Genomic DNA, 17,229 nt, shown 5'->3' with positions numbered 1-17,229 from the left:
AAATGAAATCGTTCAACAACAAAAAAAGAAAGAAAAAGAAAAGGTGAGGCGGGAGAACTGGGTCAAAGCCTGAAGATGAAGCCACCGCACCCCTAGACGAGACACAGAGCCTGCAGAGGCCCAGCAGGTCGGGCCGCTCAGGGGTACTTAGAGCAACTTCTCCAGCTCGGACGTGTCCGCTGAGGAGCAGTGAAAGCCTCCAGTCGAGCCTCAGATCAGCCCAAAGCAGCGGCGCGTGTGGTTGGCACAACGGGAAGGAAGCCGCGGCTACACAACAGAGCGCCCACCGCGGGGCGAGAGCTCCCAGACGCGGCTTGCACAGGACTGGGGGGTCCGGGCCCTGCACTGTACTGGGTGGAAGAGTGCGCCCCCCCCCCGAAGTCACGCCGCCCAGACCCTCAGAAGGGGACGCTATTTGGAAAGAGGGTCTTTGCGGATGTGAAAGAGGAGGTCATGGAGAGGGCAGCCCCTAAATCCGGTGGCTGTCGCCTTTACAAGAGTAAGGACAGGAAGATTCTGGGCCCCACGGAGGCAGAGCCACGAGGGATGCGCGTGCAAGTCAAGAGAGGCCCCGGCCCGAGGGGCAAGGCAGGTGCTCCCCGGGAACCTGCCCACCCCCGCACGGCCCACTGGGGCCTCAGGGCTGAGGGCGGACAGCCAGCACCCCGCTCGGTACCCCACACCGGTCCCCTCCCCCCCAGTCGCGGAGGAGCCCCGCCCCTCACCTGACTCACGCCCCGACTCTACTTTCTGAGCGTCCTCCTCTTCCTCCTCGCCTTCCTCCTCGGTCGCCACCGGCACGTCGCCCTCTTGACCGCCTCGAGCATGGAAGAAAAAAGTAACACGTGGCTGTCCCACCACACGAGACACGTGAGGCCACTGCTCTGCGACAGTCCCCCGGGCAAGGTCAGGGCGAGGACGCGGGAGCCCCTTCCCCTCCCGCCCCTCGCGACCCCGCCCCGCACCCTAAGACGCTGGAGGGCGGGGGAGACCTGCTCCTCTCGCGTTAAGACGGGCCTCGGGTGCGAGTTCCGGGCTTGTTACACCTGCCACCTGCCCATCTGGAGCCTTCTGCCTCCTTGCTCCTCCTTCCCTGCCCTCCTGCACTGGCGCCAATTTCTGAACCAATAGTCACACCGGAATGTTCCAGTTACCCCAGACAACTTTAAGTGGCACCAAAGGAAGATCTGTGCAAATTCCCCAGGAGATGAAGGTCAAGGTCGCAGAATGATCAGATGGTTCCACCAGCCCCAGGAAATATAAGTGATCAACAAGCATAAAAAAGAGGCTCAACTCCACTGATTATTATTTAAAATGTAATATAGGGGACACCTGGGTGGCTCAGCCCATTAAGGGTCTGCCTTGGGCTCAGGTCATGATCCCAGGGTCCTGGGATCAAGCTCCAGGTGGAGCCCCGCACTCAGCCGGGAGTCCGCACCAGGATTCTCTCTCTCCCTTTGCCCCTCCCCCACTGCACGCTCCCTCTCTTTCTCTCTCCCCCCGCCAAAATAAATAATTCTTTTAAAAAATGTACTATAGATTAAGCAAGTGCAGCCCCCTTTCATCTATGGGATTGGCAGATATTAAAAAGACTGACAATATCCAATGTTGGCAGGACTGTTGGCTAACAGGCACCTGGCCACTGTTGGGTGTGGGCCAGGAGGCCCTTTCTCCAGAGCAGTCTGGCAGCCTATCCATCGTGTAAATGCACACACCTAGGAAACCAGCAATTCTGCTTTTATAAACCTCTCCCACAGAAATACACAGGGTGCAAAGACGGATGTGCATTGTTACCTTGTTTGTGAAAAAAATACTATGGAAAGGTAAATAAATGTTCATTAATTAGGGAATGGATAAAATGTGGTATATCAATGTACTTAAAAACCTATAAAGCTAGGTAGTTCTATAGGTATTGACATGAAAAATTCTCAAGATGCATTTGAGGGAGACAAGTCACAAAATAATATATATAGTATGACTGATTTTAGAAACTTATTATATAGAGAAGATATAGATGATTGATTGATTGACTGATTGATTCAGGGAAAGATCTGGCAGGATACACGACAAACTAACAATAGTGGTTACCTACAGGAATGGGAGTAGGACTTAAGGGATAGTGAAGGCTTGCTTTTTCACTTTTTACTTTGTATAATTCTATGTCATGTGAATTTTTAAGAGAATGCCCTTCAGTAATACTTAGTGTCATTTTTTAAAATTTAAGTGAGTCATTACATGACATATACAGCCTGATTCCATTTTATTTTAAGAAATACACACTTACCAATTGAACAGCATCTTGGGCTGGCTGCTCCTAGTTACAGACACCCCTCTTTCCTACCACCACCCCCACCAGCATCTATTTGTCTCCATTCATGTAATTTTTAACTGGGAGCAGAGAGAAATCTTAACTGGGGGCAAGGACAGAAATAGAAAAGAGGGATGGTGGGGAGCCTGGGTGGCTCAGTTGGTTAAGTGACTGCCCTCAGCTCAGGTCATGATCTCAGGGTCCTGGGATCGGGCCCCGCATCGGGCTCCCTGCTCCGAGGGAAGCCTGCTTCTCCCTCTGACCCTCCCCCTGCTTGTGTTCCCTCTCTCGCTGTCTCTGTCAATTAAATAAATAAATAAAATCTTAAAAAAAAGAAAAGAGGGATGGAGGGGCATGCACTGGCCCCACTCCAGGTCCTGTGAACAGACCAGAGCGCCATAAAGGATCCAATAAAACTTCCCAAGTGTCTTCATAAGCAGAGAGTGACAGTGTGAGCCACAGAGCTGGGGAGGAGGCCGCCCTCCCCACCTCTGTCTAGAACCCAACACCATTCTGGTGACTCCAGGATCGGCAGCTGTGAGTCTCTAGGGACAGGATGCTCAGCGGGGGATGCGTTGGCATCCTCATGACGTGGTGACGGTGGAGAGGAGCCAGAAAAGGAGGGAAAGAACGGGGAAGCGAGTCAGAGACAGCACAGAAACAGGTCACAGTCCAAGGCAGACTTCCGAGTACCCTTTCGAGGGTCCAGGAATGACCCCGGGGACTGAAATCTGCTTCCACAAAGAACAGGGACATCCAGCCGGGGGACACTGGGCTAAACAGGTGTCAGGGTACGCCGCTCGGAAAGCAGCCGCCGAACTGCAGGAAGTCCGGGCCGCGTCGGGGAGGCTCACCGATCTCCACCTCCACCTCTTCGGGCACCACCTTGCGGTAAAAGAAGAGCGTCAAGGCGCCCTCCTCATCACTGGTCTGGTTGAGGAAGTGCAGGATGAGGTCCTCGACCTCGCCGTCGTTGCGGTTGAGCAGCTCCTCGAAGAGCCGGGGGTCTGTAATGCCGAAGGCCGCGTACACGCGGTCGCGCATCCACAGCACCCGCAGGTCGTCCATGGCGCCGCGCAGGGCCCGATGGCGCCCTAGGAGCCCAGCGACGGGCGGCGTCCGTGGCAACGACGCCCCTGGCAACGGGCGCCCCCGGCAACGGCCACCCGGCGCGCGTCCGCTGGGTCCCGGGGCGCGCCCGCCCCCGCCCCCGCGCTGGCAGGGGCGCGGACCGGGAGGCCGGGGAGGGGGTGGGGGTGGCGCCGGGCCCCGTCCGGACCCGGGCCCGCCCGTCCCACCGGAAAACCGAGCGGAGCAGCCCGGCAGCACGCTCGCTCCCGGGACGCGCAGGGACGAGGACCGCCAGGAGCCGCCGGAGCGCTGTTTCCCGGGACAGCCGACTGCGGACCCCGGGGCCGCCTCCTGGGATCCTCTCCACCGCGGGCGAGCGTCCCGCCCATGGTGCCGCTAAGCACGCCGAGACCAGCGAGGTGACGGAAGAGGCAAGGGGAGGTGGCAGGCGCAGAGTCAGAGGCGAGGCGGGACTAACTGCCTGAGCCCCCAGCCACTATGGATCAAAGGGCCTCAGAAAAACAAATACTTCTCGAAGAGTTCCAAGAAGGGGCAGGTTCACCCTTGCACACAGGATCGGGGAGGACAGTGACCCAAGAAGGGACAAGTGACTTCTGGCATTTGGGATCAGGGAAGGGGCCAAGTGTTTTGGCTTTCCAGCCATGTATAAAGCAAAAACACCCATGTTTTAAAAAATATATTTATTTTTCATTAGTAAAAGGAAGTTCAATACTGATAGGAAGATGCAAAATTGTCCTTTCGTGCATTTGTGGAGCTTTAACTTAGTGACTGTGATTTCCCCCTCACAGAGCTGAGTCTCTAGATGACAAGGCTGACTCTAAGAACTTAGCCTTCCTGTTGGATTTTCCCATCAAGGAACAAGTGGAATGTTCGAAGTATTTCTTACAATTCTAAACCAAAGCTCAGCATCAATGACCTGGCTGTTAGAAAACTATTACTTGGAACTGCCTTATTTTCATCATCCTGAAGTAAGATTTCTTAATAACCTTACCGGAGATAAACGAGATGGCATGCAAGCAAATTTGGCTTTAAAATTTTAATGAAGAAATTTACTGTTTTTAAATGCAGACTGCACAACAGTTATAGAAGTTTTTTGTTTTCCAAAATGAATCAGGTCCGAAAATATCTGAATATTTAACTCATAAATATCATGAGTTACCTAAGCTATATTCTATGGCTTATTAAACTACTGCAGACTGAAAACTGAGAACAGAATGTTTTTATAAAATACCCACTCAGGAAATGAGGACACAGTGGCATTCAGTGAAAGGTGAGGCTCTTCAAAGTCCAATCTGCGATGAATGGAAAGCTCACCGTGATCATCAGAACAACCTTTGAGCTCCTTAACTGATCACAATTATGTCACCATGAGGACATTCCTTACCCTTGCAGGATGAAATCAAATTCTGTTTCCTGAAGAAATCCCTTGGATTTTTATTTTAGGACTCCATCAACACAGAGAATGAACATCTGAATGAAAACTGGAAAATGTGGCCGTCATGCCATTTATCATGACATGTCCTCTTTAGGAAAATAAACAGATATTTAGCATCATCCAGACAACTGACCATTTTTCCTCTGGATATTTGCTATTAAGGGAATGGAGTCGGTCTTGAAAATTGTATGTGTAATGGTTCTACCAAACAACTTAAAAACAAAGCACAGCAACTGCTCTGGTAACATGACATTGGAACCTATAGATTTAGGGGAAAAAAAAAATGTCCCCGGTGCCTAAAAGACACCATCAAACTCTATTTCTAGAGAGTTCACAGATGTTAGACTATTAATACATTCTTTTATATAACTATGTAGAATATAATACTATTACATAGGTTTCAATTAAAAAATGACTCTCCCCTCTCTGTTCTATATCATGATAAGAGGTGTTACTTAGAATTACCAACTGGCCCATAACAAGTTACCAGAGGGGGCCCTAAAAAATTCCAGCAGACACCACGTTGTCTCTTGTTTACTAATCAGTTAATAGTGCGCTGAAATTGGGGGTTTCCTAGGGATGGATTAGTTACCATTTTCTTACCACAGTTCCTTGGAATAAAGTAATAAAGATGCCAACTGGTGGGGGACAAGTCTGCAACCTCGGCAGCATTATTGAGATTTTGTATTCCCCCAAAAGAAGTGTCCAACCAACAATACACCTTTCCAGGGAAACAACTCTGAGAACAGAATCAATTCCCAGAGTCTCATCAGCATCGTTTTAGGTTTGATACTGTAATAGGAGGAACAAAACCCAGCCACTCCAAACTGGTTTTGGGTAACAGCTCCCAGAAGCGGCATGGAGCATTTACTACACTTAGAAAGGTTTAATGGTGGAGTCACAATTACGTCAGCGTGCTCAGTTCCTGCCTCTCAGCAAACAGGTCTTGACATTACTTGAGAAGATACGCTTAGATTCGGGGCTACCACAAGCTCAGCTTGGAATGAAAATTCCAAACTCTGCCACTAGCCAGGTGAAGGAGTATGGTGACAAACAGGCCTTTTCATGTGCATTCCTCAAAATGTTAAGAAAGTGAGAACACTGCAGATTTCTTTTTGAAAACAGTTACCTAAAATCAATTACAGTAAAATATGAAAAATGAACATAATTTACAAGAATATAGATCTTCCTCGACTTACGATGGGGTCTCATCCTAAGTTGAAAATGCATCAGGTGAAAAACACACCTCACCTAGCGGCCACCACAGCTCAGCCCGGCCCACCTTCAACGTGCTCAGAGCACCGACGTGAGCCTCCCGCTGGACAAAATCACCTGACTAGGCACTGACGGTGACAGACGATGCACGTGGCGTCTGTGACCCTCGTGATCGCGTGGCTGACGGGGAGCGGCGGCCGCTGCCCAGCATCACAGGCGGGACAGGATGGGACCGCGGATCGTAAGCCCGCGACAAGGTCTAGATTCAAAATTCCAAGTACGGTTTCTACTGAATGTGTTAATCGCTTTGATGCCATCATTAATTCAAAATTCATTAAATCAAATGACTGTTAAGTCAGGGGCTGTCTGCACCGATTAAAATGTTCAGTAGGACTGACCCAAATTCATTCAAAACTAAATGTCAAGTGAATAGATTAATTTAAACTAAAGATTATAAGAATTAATTTTCAATTGATCCGAATAGTGTTTGAAAGTTTAACTCTTAATACCTTTATCAGACCTTTATTTAGAATTAGTCTGAAAGTAAAAAATTATAATTATCTATTCTCAAGGACAGGTGCAATCTCTTCATGGTAAAATATCTTAATTTATATTTTGTTATAAAAATATACAAAACACTACTTTTTCTCTTCCCTTCACTCAGTATAAACCCCTTTTGGTTCAGTAACATCAGTAACATCAGCCAAGCTGGTCTCGAAGTTCAAATCACATCCATATTGTATCTTCTACAGTCACACTGGGTTTTAAGGCTCAGTATACAGTTTATCTTTCAAACATTACAATTATCATAATTGGTTTTATATAAGGATAACAGGGTAAGAATATTTTTAAAAATATACAAGTGCGATAACCATCTGTTGTACGTTATTTTATCCCATTTTCCCCAATTATTAAAACAAGGCAAAATTGTAGAAACAATCCCCTACTTGCAGTTCTAGATAGCATACAATAAAAAAATGTTTACATACTTTTAATCAAGCAGAATGTGAATCTTTTGATTATCCGTCATTAAATTTTTTAAAAAACTAAACTTCAGCTGTTGGAAAATATTATCTGACAATGTCAAGCGACAGAATAACTTTTTTTTTCTAATAAGGTGAAAAGGAATTGAGTATCTAAGACCATTTTCACTTAGCCATTCAAAACCGCTTCTCTCCTCCAAGCCTATATTTTTAAAAATAACTTTAACATAACTTTTGGCCTTAACTTATATGTGCTCATCGTAAAAACTGAAAGAAATTTATCTATCTGAAATTGATAAACTTTACAAAATATTTAACATGAGGAAGAGGTATATCTTACAGAATGATTTGGCTATATCATAAGGCAATCAACGAAGACGGAATTTTTCCTATCGTAACTCTGACGTAAGTGAAATTCTGTAACATGATAATTCTCCATAAATTTGACAGCTTGTTAGATACGGCAACTCGATCATGCCATGTCGTCACTGAATTTCGACGAAAGTAGTCTGAATGAGAAAGGAACAAATTTGGTGCCTGCACCAACGTAGAACTTGTTCTGAAATTCTACCCTAAAAAAAAAAAAAAAAATTCAGTTTATTAATGAAAGATTGTAACATTTCCTACATTTCTTAAAACAACATGTATAAGTTAAAAAACAAAAAAACAGGGGCGCCTGGGTGGCTCAGTCATTGGGCATCTGCCTTCGGCTCAGGTCACGATCCCAGGGTCCTGGGATCGAGCCCCGCATCAGGCTCCCTCCTCCTCAGGAAGCCTGCTTCTCCCTCTCCCACTCCCCCTGCTTATGTTCCCTCTCTCGCCGTGTCTCTGTCAAATAAATCTCTAAAAAAAATAAAAATAAAAAACAAAAAAATTAAAAAGTTCCTGTGCTGAAGTTGCTTCCATTCCGTACATCTTTTTTTTTTTTTAGATTTTTATTTATTTATTTGAGAGAGAGAGAATGAGAGAGAATGAGAGGGGGGAGGGTCAGAGGGAGAAGCAGACTCCCTGCCGAGAAGGGAGCCCGATGTGGGACTCGATCCAGGGACTCCAGGATCGTGACCTGAACCGAAGGCAGTCGCTTAACCAACTGAGCCACCCAGGCGCCCCATTCCGTACATCTTGCACAAATGTTTTTACTTAAATAAAACACACACACACACACACACACACCCTGCCCCATGTGGCCTTTCTTGGTGTATAATGGAAACACAAACCCATCACACCACCTCACGCACTCCACACAGACACGCCCCTCTCTCCAGCCTGGCACCTTCACACACAGACAACTGATCTGACACATACTAGAAACCATTAAGAAATATGTAAGAATTTTATTTTACAATAAGATAAAGTAACCTTTCAGACCCCAAATGAATTAAAAGTATTATATATACAAAGGTATTCAGCAAGCATAAACTTTTACTGGTCAGTGATAATACTTCAGAAACAAAATACAATTTTAACTCAGGGGATCTGAATCTAGATCCCAGTGTAGGGAAGGCAAGAACCAGCCCAAATTAAGTGGCCATATTTGTGTGGGGTTATATATATACATGTGGGGAAGGGGTTCTTTTTTTTAAATAACAGCTTCAAAGCTAAATTACACACTCACCAGTGGAGGCGTATGGCGTGAAGAAATGCAGAAAGGCCTTCCATGATCAAAAGGATGAAAATTGTCAGAACTGCAAAGAGAGCGATAACTGGTAGCAGCAGCAAGACTCCGTAAGTGGTGTCTACTCGGAGGCCCACGCGCACCAGCATGGTCCACAGGACGTCGGATAACTCTGCAAGGGAGGCAGTTAGCAGAGTTCACTTCTGTTTACACACACTGAGTCACTGCAATTAGCTCGTGGGACCAGGTTTCCTTCCGACAATTCTGAATTATTATCCACGAAATAATATACATACTTACATAATCTAGATGTAATCTGCTTCTCGTGCAAAAGCTAACCAGCCCCTGATCATCTCACACCCTGAGGAAGATGGGGCATGCCAGAGAAATCTGAGGCCTGCCTGCCAATGAGAGAGCTTAACCCAAACCAGGGTCGGGTTGGCTCTGTCCCCACACAATACTAGTTCGCACAGCATCTGAAAGATGGGACTGGGCTTCCCTCAGAAATGTGAAATTTCAGGGGCGCCTGGGTGGCTCAGTTGGTTAAGCAACTGCCTTCGGCTCAGGTCATGATCTTGGAGTCCCGGGATCGAGTCCCGCATCGGGCTCCCTGCTCAGCGAGGTGCCTGCTTCTCCCTCTGACCCTCCCCCCTCTCCTGTACTCTCTCTCATTCTCACTCTCTCAAATAAATAAATAAATCTTTAAAAAAAAAAATAAAAAAAGAAATGTGAAATTTCCCACAGTGCCTCCCGAAGGGTTCACTGTGGCACTGTGGGGTGTCTCAGCATAGAGTTGGGGAACTGCAGGTCTAAGCAAAAACTTACGTGCGTGAGCCAAACTGAGAGCCCAGAGCCTCAGGTATGAAGCGGTGTTGGAGATGCATCCCAGACAGTACTCGATGGAATGAATCACTTGGGTCATTAATATTTCTCCAAAATTAAACTGGGAGAGATCACACAACATGTGTTAGATCCGGTATATTGCCCGTGTGCTCCCACAAGTTACCCGTGGGTCCACTCTCACTCCCACGCTCTCGGTGAGAGAAGTGGCCTCTGGGATGGTGGGGAGAACACGCCGGAGCATGAGGAACAGTGAGTCAAAGATCTGAGCTCTACTCACAGCTCTACCACAGACCGACAGAGTGGCTCCCCCGGCCTCAGTTTCCCACAGGGCACTGGACTGGAACTGTCCTCACAGCCCAATGTGACTCAGGAGCTAGACTCTGACTAACTGTGCATGTCTGAGAGACACATGCAAGCCCAACAAGGAGAAACTGTGAAGAGGAGCCCCTGACGGCAAAAAAGGCTGTATGACCCTGTGAAGGAGGCCTCCAACACTCTTTCCAGCTCTGCTTCTTGGTCTTTTTTATGATCCTATGAATCATTAGTCGGCCCAAATTAAAACACTAAATTACATCATAATTACAAAATGTTGATTCTAAGAAATTTTGTTTAGTCTTTATCAGATGGCCAAATGAAGTTTCCAAGAACATGAAGCAAACCAGAGTAGCAGAAATGGCTCAGTTGTATCTGCCCAGGACTGTGCCTCCCTTCTCTGTGGGGAACCTGCTTCTTCCACCATTCACCCCATCCCCCAACCACAGCTGTCATGGGCCTGACCTGTGTGTCCCCCTCCAAATTCCTGTGTTGCAGCCCTAACCCCCAGTATGACTGTGTTTGGAGATAGGGCCTTGAAGGGAGTCATTAAGGTGAAGAGAGGTCATAGGGGTGGGTGTCCTTACAAGAACAGACACATGCCCACAGAGGACAAGGCCCTGTGAGGACACACTGAGAAGGCAGCCATCTGCCCCGAAGGAGGCCTCGGGAGAAACCGGCCCTGCCAACATCTCGAACCTGGACTTCTGGCAGTCGATTTCTGCGGTTATGGCGGCCCATGCAGACTACTAGAGCTGCTGTTATATGGGGAGGGCAAGTGACCCCCGCCAGGCAGTCACAGTACTTCCTTGGGATTCTTCCTAATATAACAATCAGCCCAGAGTGCTTTTCTCTCTGACCGAAAGACTGAAGAAAATAAGCTCAGGGCTAGCTGTGGCCAAGGTTCCAAAATCGTGGGGCCAACTGGCTTCAGAATGTAAAACAAACTTTCAAAGAAAAACCAACCCAGAATTCTTGGAATTGGAGACCCGGAAACCAATCATCCTGGAGCTAGCATGGCTCCTGTCCTGACGTGAGCCAGTCAGCAGACTCGCCTTGAAGCCAGTGTCAGGCAGGTCTCCTCCTTACATCTACGAAAAAGTTCTGAGACAAGATTCTTCTGAAAGCAATGCTCATGGCACCTTAAGTCACTTTGCAGGACAGCGTGTAATGTTAACACTATAAATCCCACTGTGAGGTTGAAAAAACAAAATGAGAACCTTCCTGACAAACAGATGACCAAAGCAGCATCTGGGAAACTTTGTGTCACAGGTGTTTGGGGGTTGTTTTTTGTTTTTGTTTTTTTAAGATGATTATTATCGTTGTTCTAATGGTAATTATCTCTATGAAAGCTTCACTTTTTTTCTTTTTTTAAGTAAACTCTACGCCAATGTGGGGCTCGAATTCACCACCCCAAGATCTACCGACTGAGCCAGCCAGGCACCCAAGAGCTTGGCTTCTAATCTAATGTTATTGATAGTAACAGAGAAGATTACCTCTTCACACGTCATTTCTCTACATCCATCTTCCATTTGGTTATTTCCTTCTTCTATGTCTTGGCTTCCCAGCAGAGAAACTTCTTCCTCGCTATCCTTCCTGATAAGTGTGTAACCACTCTAACAACAACCAAAAGAATGCAGAGTCATTGCCTTTAAAATCATAAGGATGTGACAAATCCAAAGCCAGAGCCCCTTCATTTCTCTTAATGATTCAGCTCTTTGAGAATAAAAAAGTTGTTCAGAGACTCTTAATGACAGAGAACAAACGGAGGGTTGGTGGAGGGAGGTGGGTGGGGCATCAGCTAGATGAGGGATGGGCATTAAGGAGGGCACATATTATGATGAGCACTGGGTATTGTATGTAAGTGATGAATCACTGAATTCTATTCCTGAAACCAATTTTACCATATGTATTAATTAACTAGAATTTAAATAAAAACCTGAAATCAAAAAAATAACATTAAAAAGTTGTTTACAAGAACATGAGCATACCACACCTATTAAGATGGCCATTATTAAAAAAATAATAAGTATCATTTAGGGTGTGGAGGAACTGGCACTCTGTGCACTGCTGGTAGGAATGTAAAATGGTACAGCCACTGTGGAGAACAGCATGGTGGGGCCTCGAAAAATTAAACACAGACCGACTGTGTGATCGAACAACTCCATTTCCGGGTACGTATCCAACAGAATTGACAGCAAGGACTTGGACAGATTTCCAAACACCTGTGTTCACAGTAGCATTACTCACAATTGCTAAAAGGCAGAAACAACACAAGCATCCACTGATGGATGAACCAATAAGCAGAATGTGGTCCCGCCATGCAACGGAATATGACTGAGCCTTAGGGAGAGAATTCTGACACCTGCTGTGACCTGGATGAAGCTGGAGGCCATGGTGCTCCACGAAACAAGCCAGGCACAAAAGGACAAATCCTGTGTGAGTCCATGCCCATGAGGAGCCTGGAGGGGTCGAACTCACAGCAACAGAGGGCAGAGTGATCGGGGAGGAGGATGGGGAGTCAGTGTTTCGCAGGGACAGGGTCTCAGCTGGGGAGGATGACACAATTCTGGAGATGGACGGTGATGGCAGCTGCACAGCCCTGTGAATGTGCTTCACGCCACCGAACTGGACACTCAAAAATAGTTATAATGGAAGCATTTGTTACGTCTATTTTATCACAGTAGTTTTTAAAGAAATAAAATGAGGAAGCGGACACACAGGAAAAGTCTAGAAAGAAATCTAGCAAAATGGTGATCCTGGCTCTAGCCGAGGGACAGAGGAAGGCTCCGCTTTCTCTACATTCCCTGTTTTCTATAATTTAGTTATATTACTTACATTAAAAAAAACACTTTAAAGAAAAAAAAGTCAAGAATCCAGAATAAGGCACAAAAACGCTTTAACGATGACCACCGTGCCGAAGGACTGCGCTCCAAGCCGCAGCGGGCCCGCTGCTCGGGGGGCGGCTCGCACTCGTCCGCACACAGCAGGCTCGCCGCAGAAGCTCCTGCAGCGCAGGGAGCACCTCGGAAAGGTGTCTTCTGGACTCATCTCTGTGTAACGAAAACCGGACTCCGCTCGCCACCTGCAAACACACACCCGGACTCGCGCTTACCCTGCTCACTCCGAAGCAACTGCGCCCATTGTGCAGCCACAACAAGAAGAGTGGTTTTCCCAGGAAGAGAACAGGGACGGACAGCGCCGTGACGGCCAGCAGCAGTCTCTGGACGTGGTCCTGTGGGCGCAGAAGCGGGGCAAGTCAATTAGGATGCAAAGATGTGCGAACAGGGTCACTGGTGCACTCAGTGAGTGAAGACCACGGACAGTGTCTCCTTCTTCACAATAACAAGGAACAGAAAGTAAACACAAGCCAAATTCTATCTGCCAGTGGATCTTTTCCTAAACTTCTAGCTGAATTCCAGAACCGATGAGTAACACTACTGACAGAGTGGGAAAGTATCACTCAGTTCAGATCCATAGGGAATGAATAAGAAAATTGTAAACAGAGTCAAACTCCAGCTAATAATTTTCTGAAAATACCATTAAGAGGATGAATACAAACACAAGCTCTTCATTTTTTTTTTATATTCTTGTTCTGTTTTTTTTTTATTACCATTTTAAAGATTACTTGAGGAATGTGAGGACACAGTTAAGCGGATTCACTTTTACATGAGAAAAATACTAAAAGAGGATTCAGAACAAAACTAAAAAATTTTCTTTAAAAAGTAGGGATATTTACAGTTACCCAAAAATAAATCGAGAGCAAAGCATATTCACACTTACACAGCCACTGCAGTTTGCATGATTTTAAGGGATCTGTAAGTGGCTATGGAAACAAATGACTAGGCCTCACACTGTCCCCGGCTTCTCCCTCGTCTGTGGCCGTCCTCACGTTCGTTACACAGATTCCCAGAGCCGTATGCGCTGCGTGGGTACACGTTAGGAGGAGGTAGCAGACTGGGTTAACGTCTGGGCCCCACTGGCCGCTGAGTGACCAGGTCTGCCCTGAGCCACCGGGACGGCAGCACCCACCCCGAGGGCTGCTGTGAGGTAAGGAGGAAGAGTCACGGGAAGCACGTTTTCGGGCGCACAGGACATGTATAAAGTAGTTCCCTTCGCTGACCTTTCTGACCACAGCACCTGTGTCCCCCTCACCTCCCTGCTGGCTGTTCATCTCATCTACGTCGTTCTATAAAGGCTCAATAAAATAACAACGAAATACAATTTAAAAACCACAAACGGGAGAAACATAAGTAAGAGTTGAAACTCAAATAATTCAGAAAGGACGTACGCACGCAGCTCACAATGGAGCCCACGGTGCAGCAAGCTGAACCTCAAATCCGACTTAAAACGCAGCTGTCCGTGGAACGTGGAAAACAAAACCAAACGCTCCGTTTGCAGGGTCAACAAGGTTTTTAAAGAACAAAAGCAAAACCTACAGCTCGAGAGGACAGAGGCTGCAACAGTACTGATGGGGAGGATCTGCCCACGCCTGCAGCAGCATCCTCCGGGAGGGGCACCGCGGCCCGCCGCCCGCACGGAGACCGTCCGCCCCGAGCGAGCACGGCACGGGCCAGGCACCTCCCCAAGGACTGGATCGTATTAACTCTCGGCTACAAATGGGGTCCTGTTCTCACTCCCATCTTTACGGATGAGGGAACTGAGGCACGGAGGAGTCAGATTATGTGTTCACAGTTCCATTTCGAGGAAGTGACAGAACCGGGCTCGCAGGCAGGGTCGTCACCCGAGCCCACGTTCTGCCACCATGCCACAGTGCGGGTGCACGATTCCAGAAAAGCCAGTTTGGGAGAGGGCCCACGTGCTGTGGTCCAGACGCCAGTTCCGTGATGCCCAGGCTTAGTCAGAGACTGATTTTAAAGTAACTAGAAAAACAGGGGGATTCGCCAGCCCTCAGAAATCCTCTAGAAATACACTTTCTTCCCAGCAGTTCTGATGGCTACTGAGCGGCAGCGAGTTCAGATTATATTGCCTAACCAGAGGCCCCAGCACAGCTTTCAGAGCCGGGTGGCAGCTCTTGTGATCACATCCAGAGAAACGGAAAGCACCTACGTGCCCGGGAGGCCTGCAGAAAGCCCCTTCAATCATCCACTGATCAACACAAAGAGTCTCTCGGGAGGACTTCCTTTAAGTTCCTAAGAGTGGAAAAGAACATTACCTACCTGCCCTGAGTAAAGACCGTTTGTTCCACTAGCTGGGAATAAAAACATGTTGATAAATTCAATCAGAATGCTGGGAGCAACTCTGGAGGTTTCTGCTGAATAAACCAGCCACTTATAGATGATCATAAATATGAGGTATCCAAAGATGCACAGCATGAAGAGAAGTTCTGGGACAGAAACCAAATAAATATTGAACTTCTTCCGGAAATGCCTAGAAAAAAAAGGAATCGATCAAACCCCAAGCCAGTTTGGAGAGTAAATTACTCTTCAATTCTTTGTGACAAGGCCTATCTCAGCAGAACATCCTTCGTCTTCTGATAACTCATATAGGATTCAGATACATCCATGAAGAAAACAGATGTGAGCACAGTGAAAATGCTGGTGTTTCACCATCAGGTCCAGTTAGAGGAAGAAAATATAACCTCTTCCTCTTCACACACTAGCTCTAGTAAACAAATAGTTTTCTAATTTATAAAATGAAAAAAAGAGTGTAACAAAAATTAGTTCCGGAAATAAACTGAATGTATATGTTGCATGCCTCCCTCCCTTGAATGTCAAACTCCATGGGGGCAAAACCTAATCTCTGTCTTCAGCACCACTCGATTCCTGGAGCCTAGACCAGTGCCCAGCAGTACTATACACTCAATAAAAATAAATATCTGCTAAATAAATGAATCACTGCAACAGTCAAAAACCTGTATCATCACCACAGAATCAAACAAACAACACACCACCACACCAGCTGCTTCTAAGACCCATACAGTCTACCCTCAAGAAGCAAAGTTTAAGAAATACCAAGCTTGGCTTATAAATACTGCTTAAAAAAAAAAAAAAAAAGAATCTGTACTTACAAGTGGTTAAATACTCCCAGAATGACTCCAAAAGTCATGTGAATAATTCCTAAAATCACAGACATTTTCATTTTGAAAGAGTTTAGAAAAGTGAGACGATTTGTGGCCAAGTTCCAAATCTGAAGACAAAACAAAACAAGACATCTTTAACTTCCTTCAACTGCTTGAGGACACACAGGGGACACTGGACAAATTTCCTACCTTAAATCAAAAGGCAGCTATAGATTTAAAAAGAAAGCAACATTCAGACTTTCTTCTTGAAGCCTCCGATCTGAGAACCACTGATTTTCTTAAACCAGGGCCACAGACTGTTACAAACAATTCTATCTTTAACATAAAGTTCAAAGGATGCCAAATGAAACAATACTGTGTCTAAGGATCCGAGCCTCTGAGGCAATACTAAAAGGAAGCCCAAGAGAAAGAGTAACACAGAGTCCGGGGGGTGGGAAGTTCCCTTTGGGGACAGCTGGTGCCAGGGGGACACATTCCAGGTCCCGGGGTCTCTTACTGGGCAGGGGCCGTACAAGTATGCATGCTGTAACTTCACATACATGTTTTATACATTCTGTGTATGTGCATTTTATAATAAAGTTTAACAGAAAGGAAGGAAGGGAGGAAGGGGGAAGAGAGAGGGGAGAGAATGAGGGAGAGAGAGGGCGAGCCAGAGGAGGAGGGAGAGAGGAAGGAAGGAAGCAGAAGTGCACGAGCAGCCAAACCGCGCTGATAAGGCCCAGGGGCGCCGGGTGAACTCCCCGGGGCTCCCTGCCCCAGCCCCTCCAGGGTCCGCTGGGACGGCTTCTCTCACTCTCTGAAAAAATAATTCTAACAGTCCCTCACTCGGGGGATTGGGAAAAGGGAAACAGGACCTCTTAGGACAGAAAGACTCCTTCTTTTTAAGTGGAAATAAGATTTTAGAAAGGTCTTTCAGCTGACTTCAGCTTGACAGTTTGGAGCCACGGAAGAGCCAGCTGACGGTGGTCACTGCAGGATGGAGGGCAGGAGAGGGCAGGAGAGCAGGAAAACCAGCAACAGCGCCACCCGGCAACACGACATGGAAGTCTCTCCGATGACTAAGCTAAACACAACTGGGTACAGAACGATCTTTTAGGCAAAGAAAGGGGGAGAGAAAGAAGATGTATTTGCATGTTCATAAAGAAACCTGGAGGAGATACAACCCCAGCAGTTCCCAGGTTGGAGCCAGGGGTACTGAGGGGATAAGGACAGGGCAGAGGAGACCTTTCAGAAGAGCTGGACCTTGTACATACACAAAATACACACTTTGGGTCTATTTTTGAACCATATGAGCATAATGCTGATTTTAAAGTTAAACTAAGGCAAAAAGAAGCAGTACTATGCCCCAGTCTCCTCCTCCCCCTCACTTGAACTTTCTTTCTC

The 17,229-nt window shown here is 46.9% G+C and overlaps 2 protein-coding genes across 3 annotated transcripts in view; both read right to left on the bottom strand.

The window, feature by feature from the left end:
* The window catches only part of DNAH10 (dynein axonemal heavy chain 10), a 128,870-nt gene extending 125,482 nt beyond the window's left edge, over positions 1 to 3,388 (bottom strand). Inside the window, exons 1-2 of the mRNA XM_081800959.1 lie at positions 3,163 to 3,388; positions 726 to 809 (exon numbers count right to left, since the gene is read on the bottom strand). Of these exons, the coding sequence (XP_081657085.1) occupies positions 726 to 809; positions 3,163 to 3,376 (298 nt within the window). The 5' untranslated portion in view covers positions 3,377 to 3,388. The remainder of the gene's footprint in view (positions 1 to 725; positions 810 to 3,162) is intronic.
* A 677-nt stretch (positions 3,389 to 4,065) lies between these two features.
* Positions 4,066 to 17,229, bottom strand: part of ATP6V0A2 (ATPase H+ transporting V0 subunit a2) — a 40,694-nt gene continuing 27,530 nt past the window's right edge. The window contains exons 14-20 of one of the 2 annotated variants that reach the window (XM_081802386.1): positions 15,835 to 15,953; positions 14,984 to 15,194; positions 12,919 to 13,038; positions 11,300 to 11,419; positions 9,474 to 9,591; positions 8,649 to 8,820; positions 4,066 to 7,605 (exon numbers count right to left, since the gene is read on the bottom strand). In XM_081802386.1, coding sequence (XP_081658512.1) covers positions 7,506 to 7,605; positions 8,649 to 8,820; positions 9,474 to 9,591; positions 11,300 to 11,419; positions 12,919 to 13,038; positions 14,984 to 15,194; positions 15,835 to 15,953 — 960 coding nt within the window. In that variant the 3' untranslated portion in view covers positions 4,066 to 7,505. The other variant, XM_081802387.1, reaches the window with a different exon arrangement.

This window comes from Leptonychotes weddellii, chromosome 13 (assembly GCF_054177405.1).
Source record: "Leptonychotes weddellii isolate Sample4059 chromosome 13, ASM5417740v2, whole genome shotgun sequence".
In the NCBI taxonomy this organism is placed as follows: domain Eukaryota; kingdom Metazoa; phylum Chordata; class Mammalia; order Carnivora; family Phocidae; genus Leptonychotes; species Leptonychotes weddellii.
This window is presented reverse-complemented; position numbering and strand designations above follow the sequence as displayed.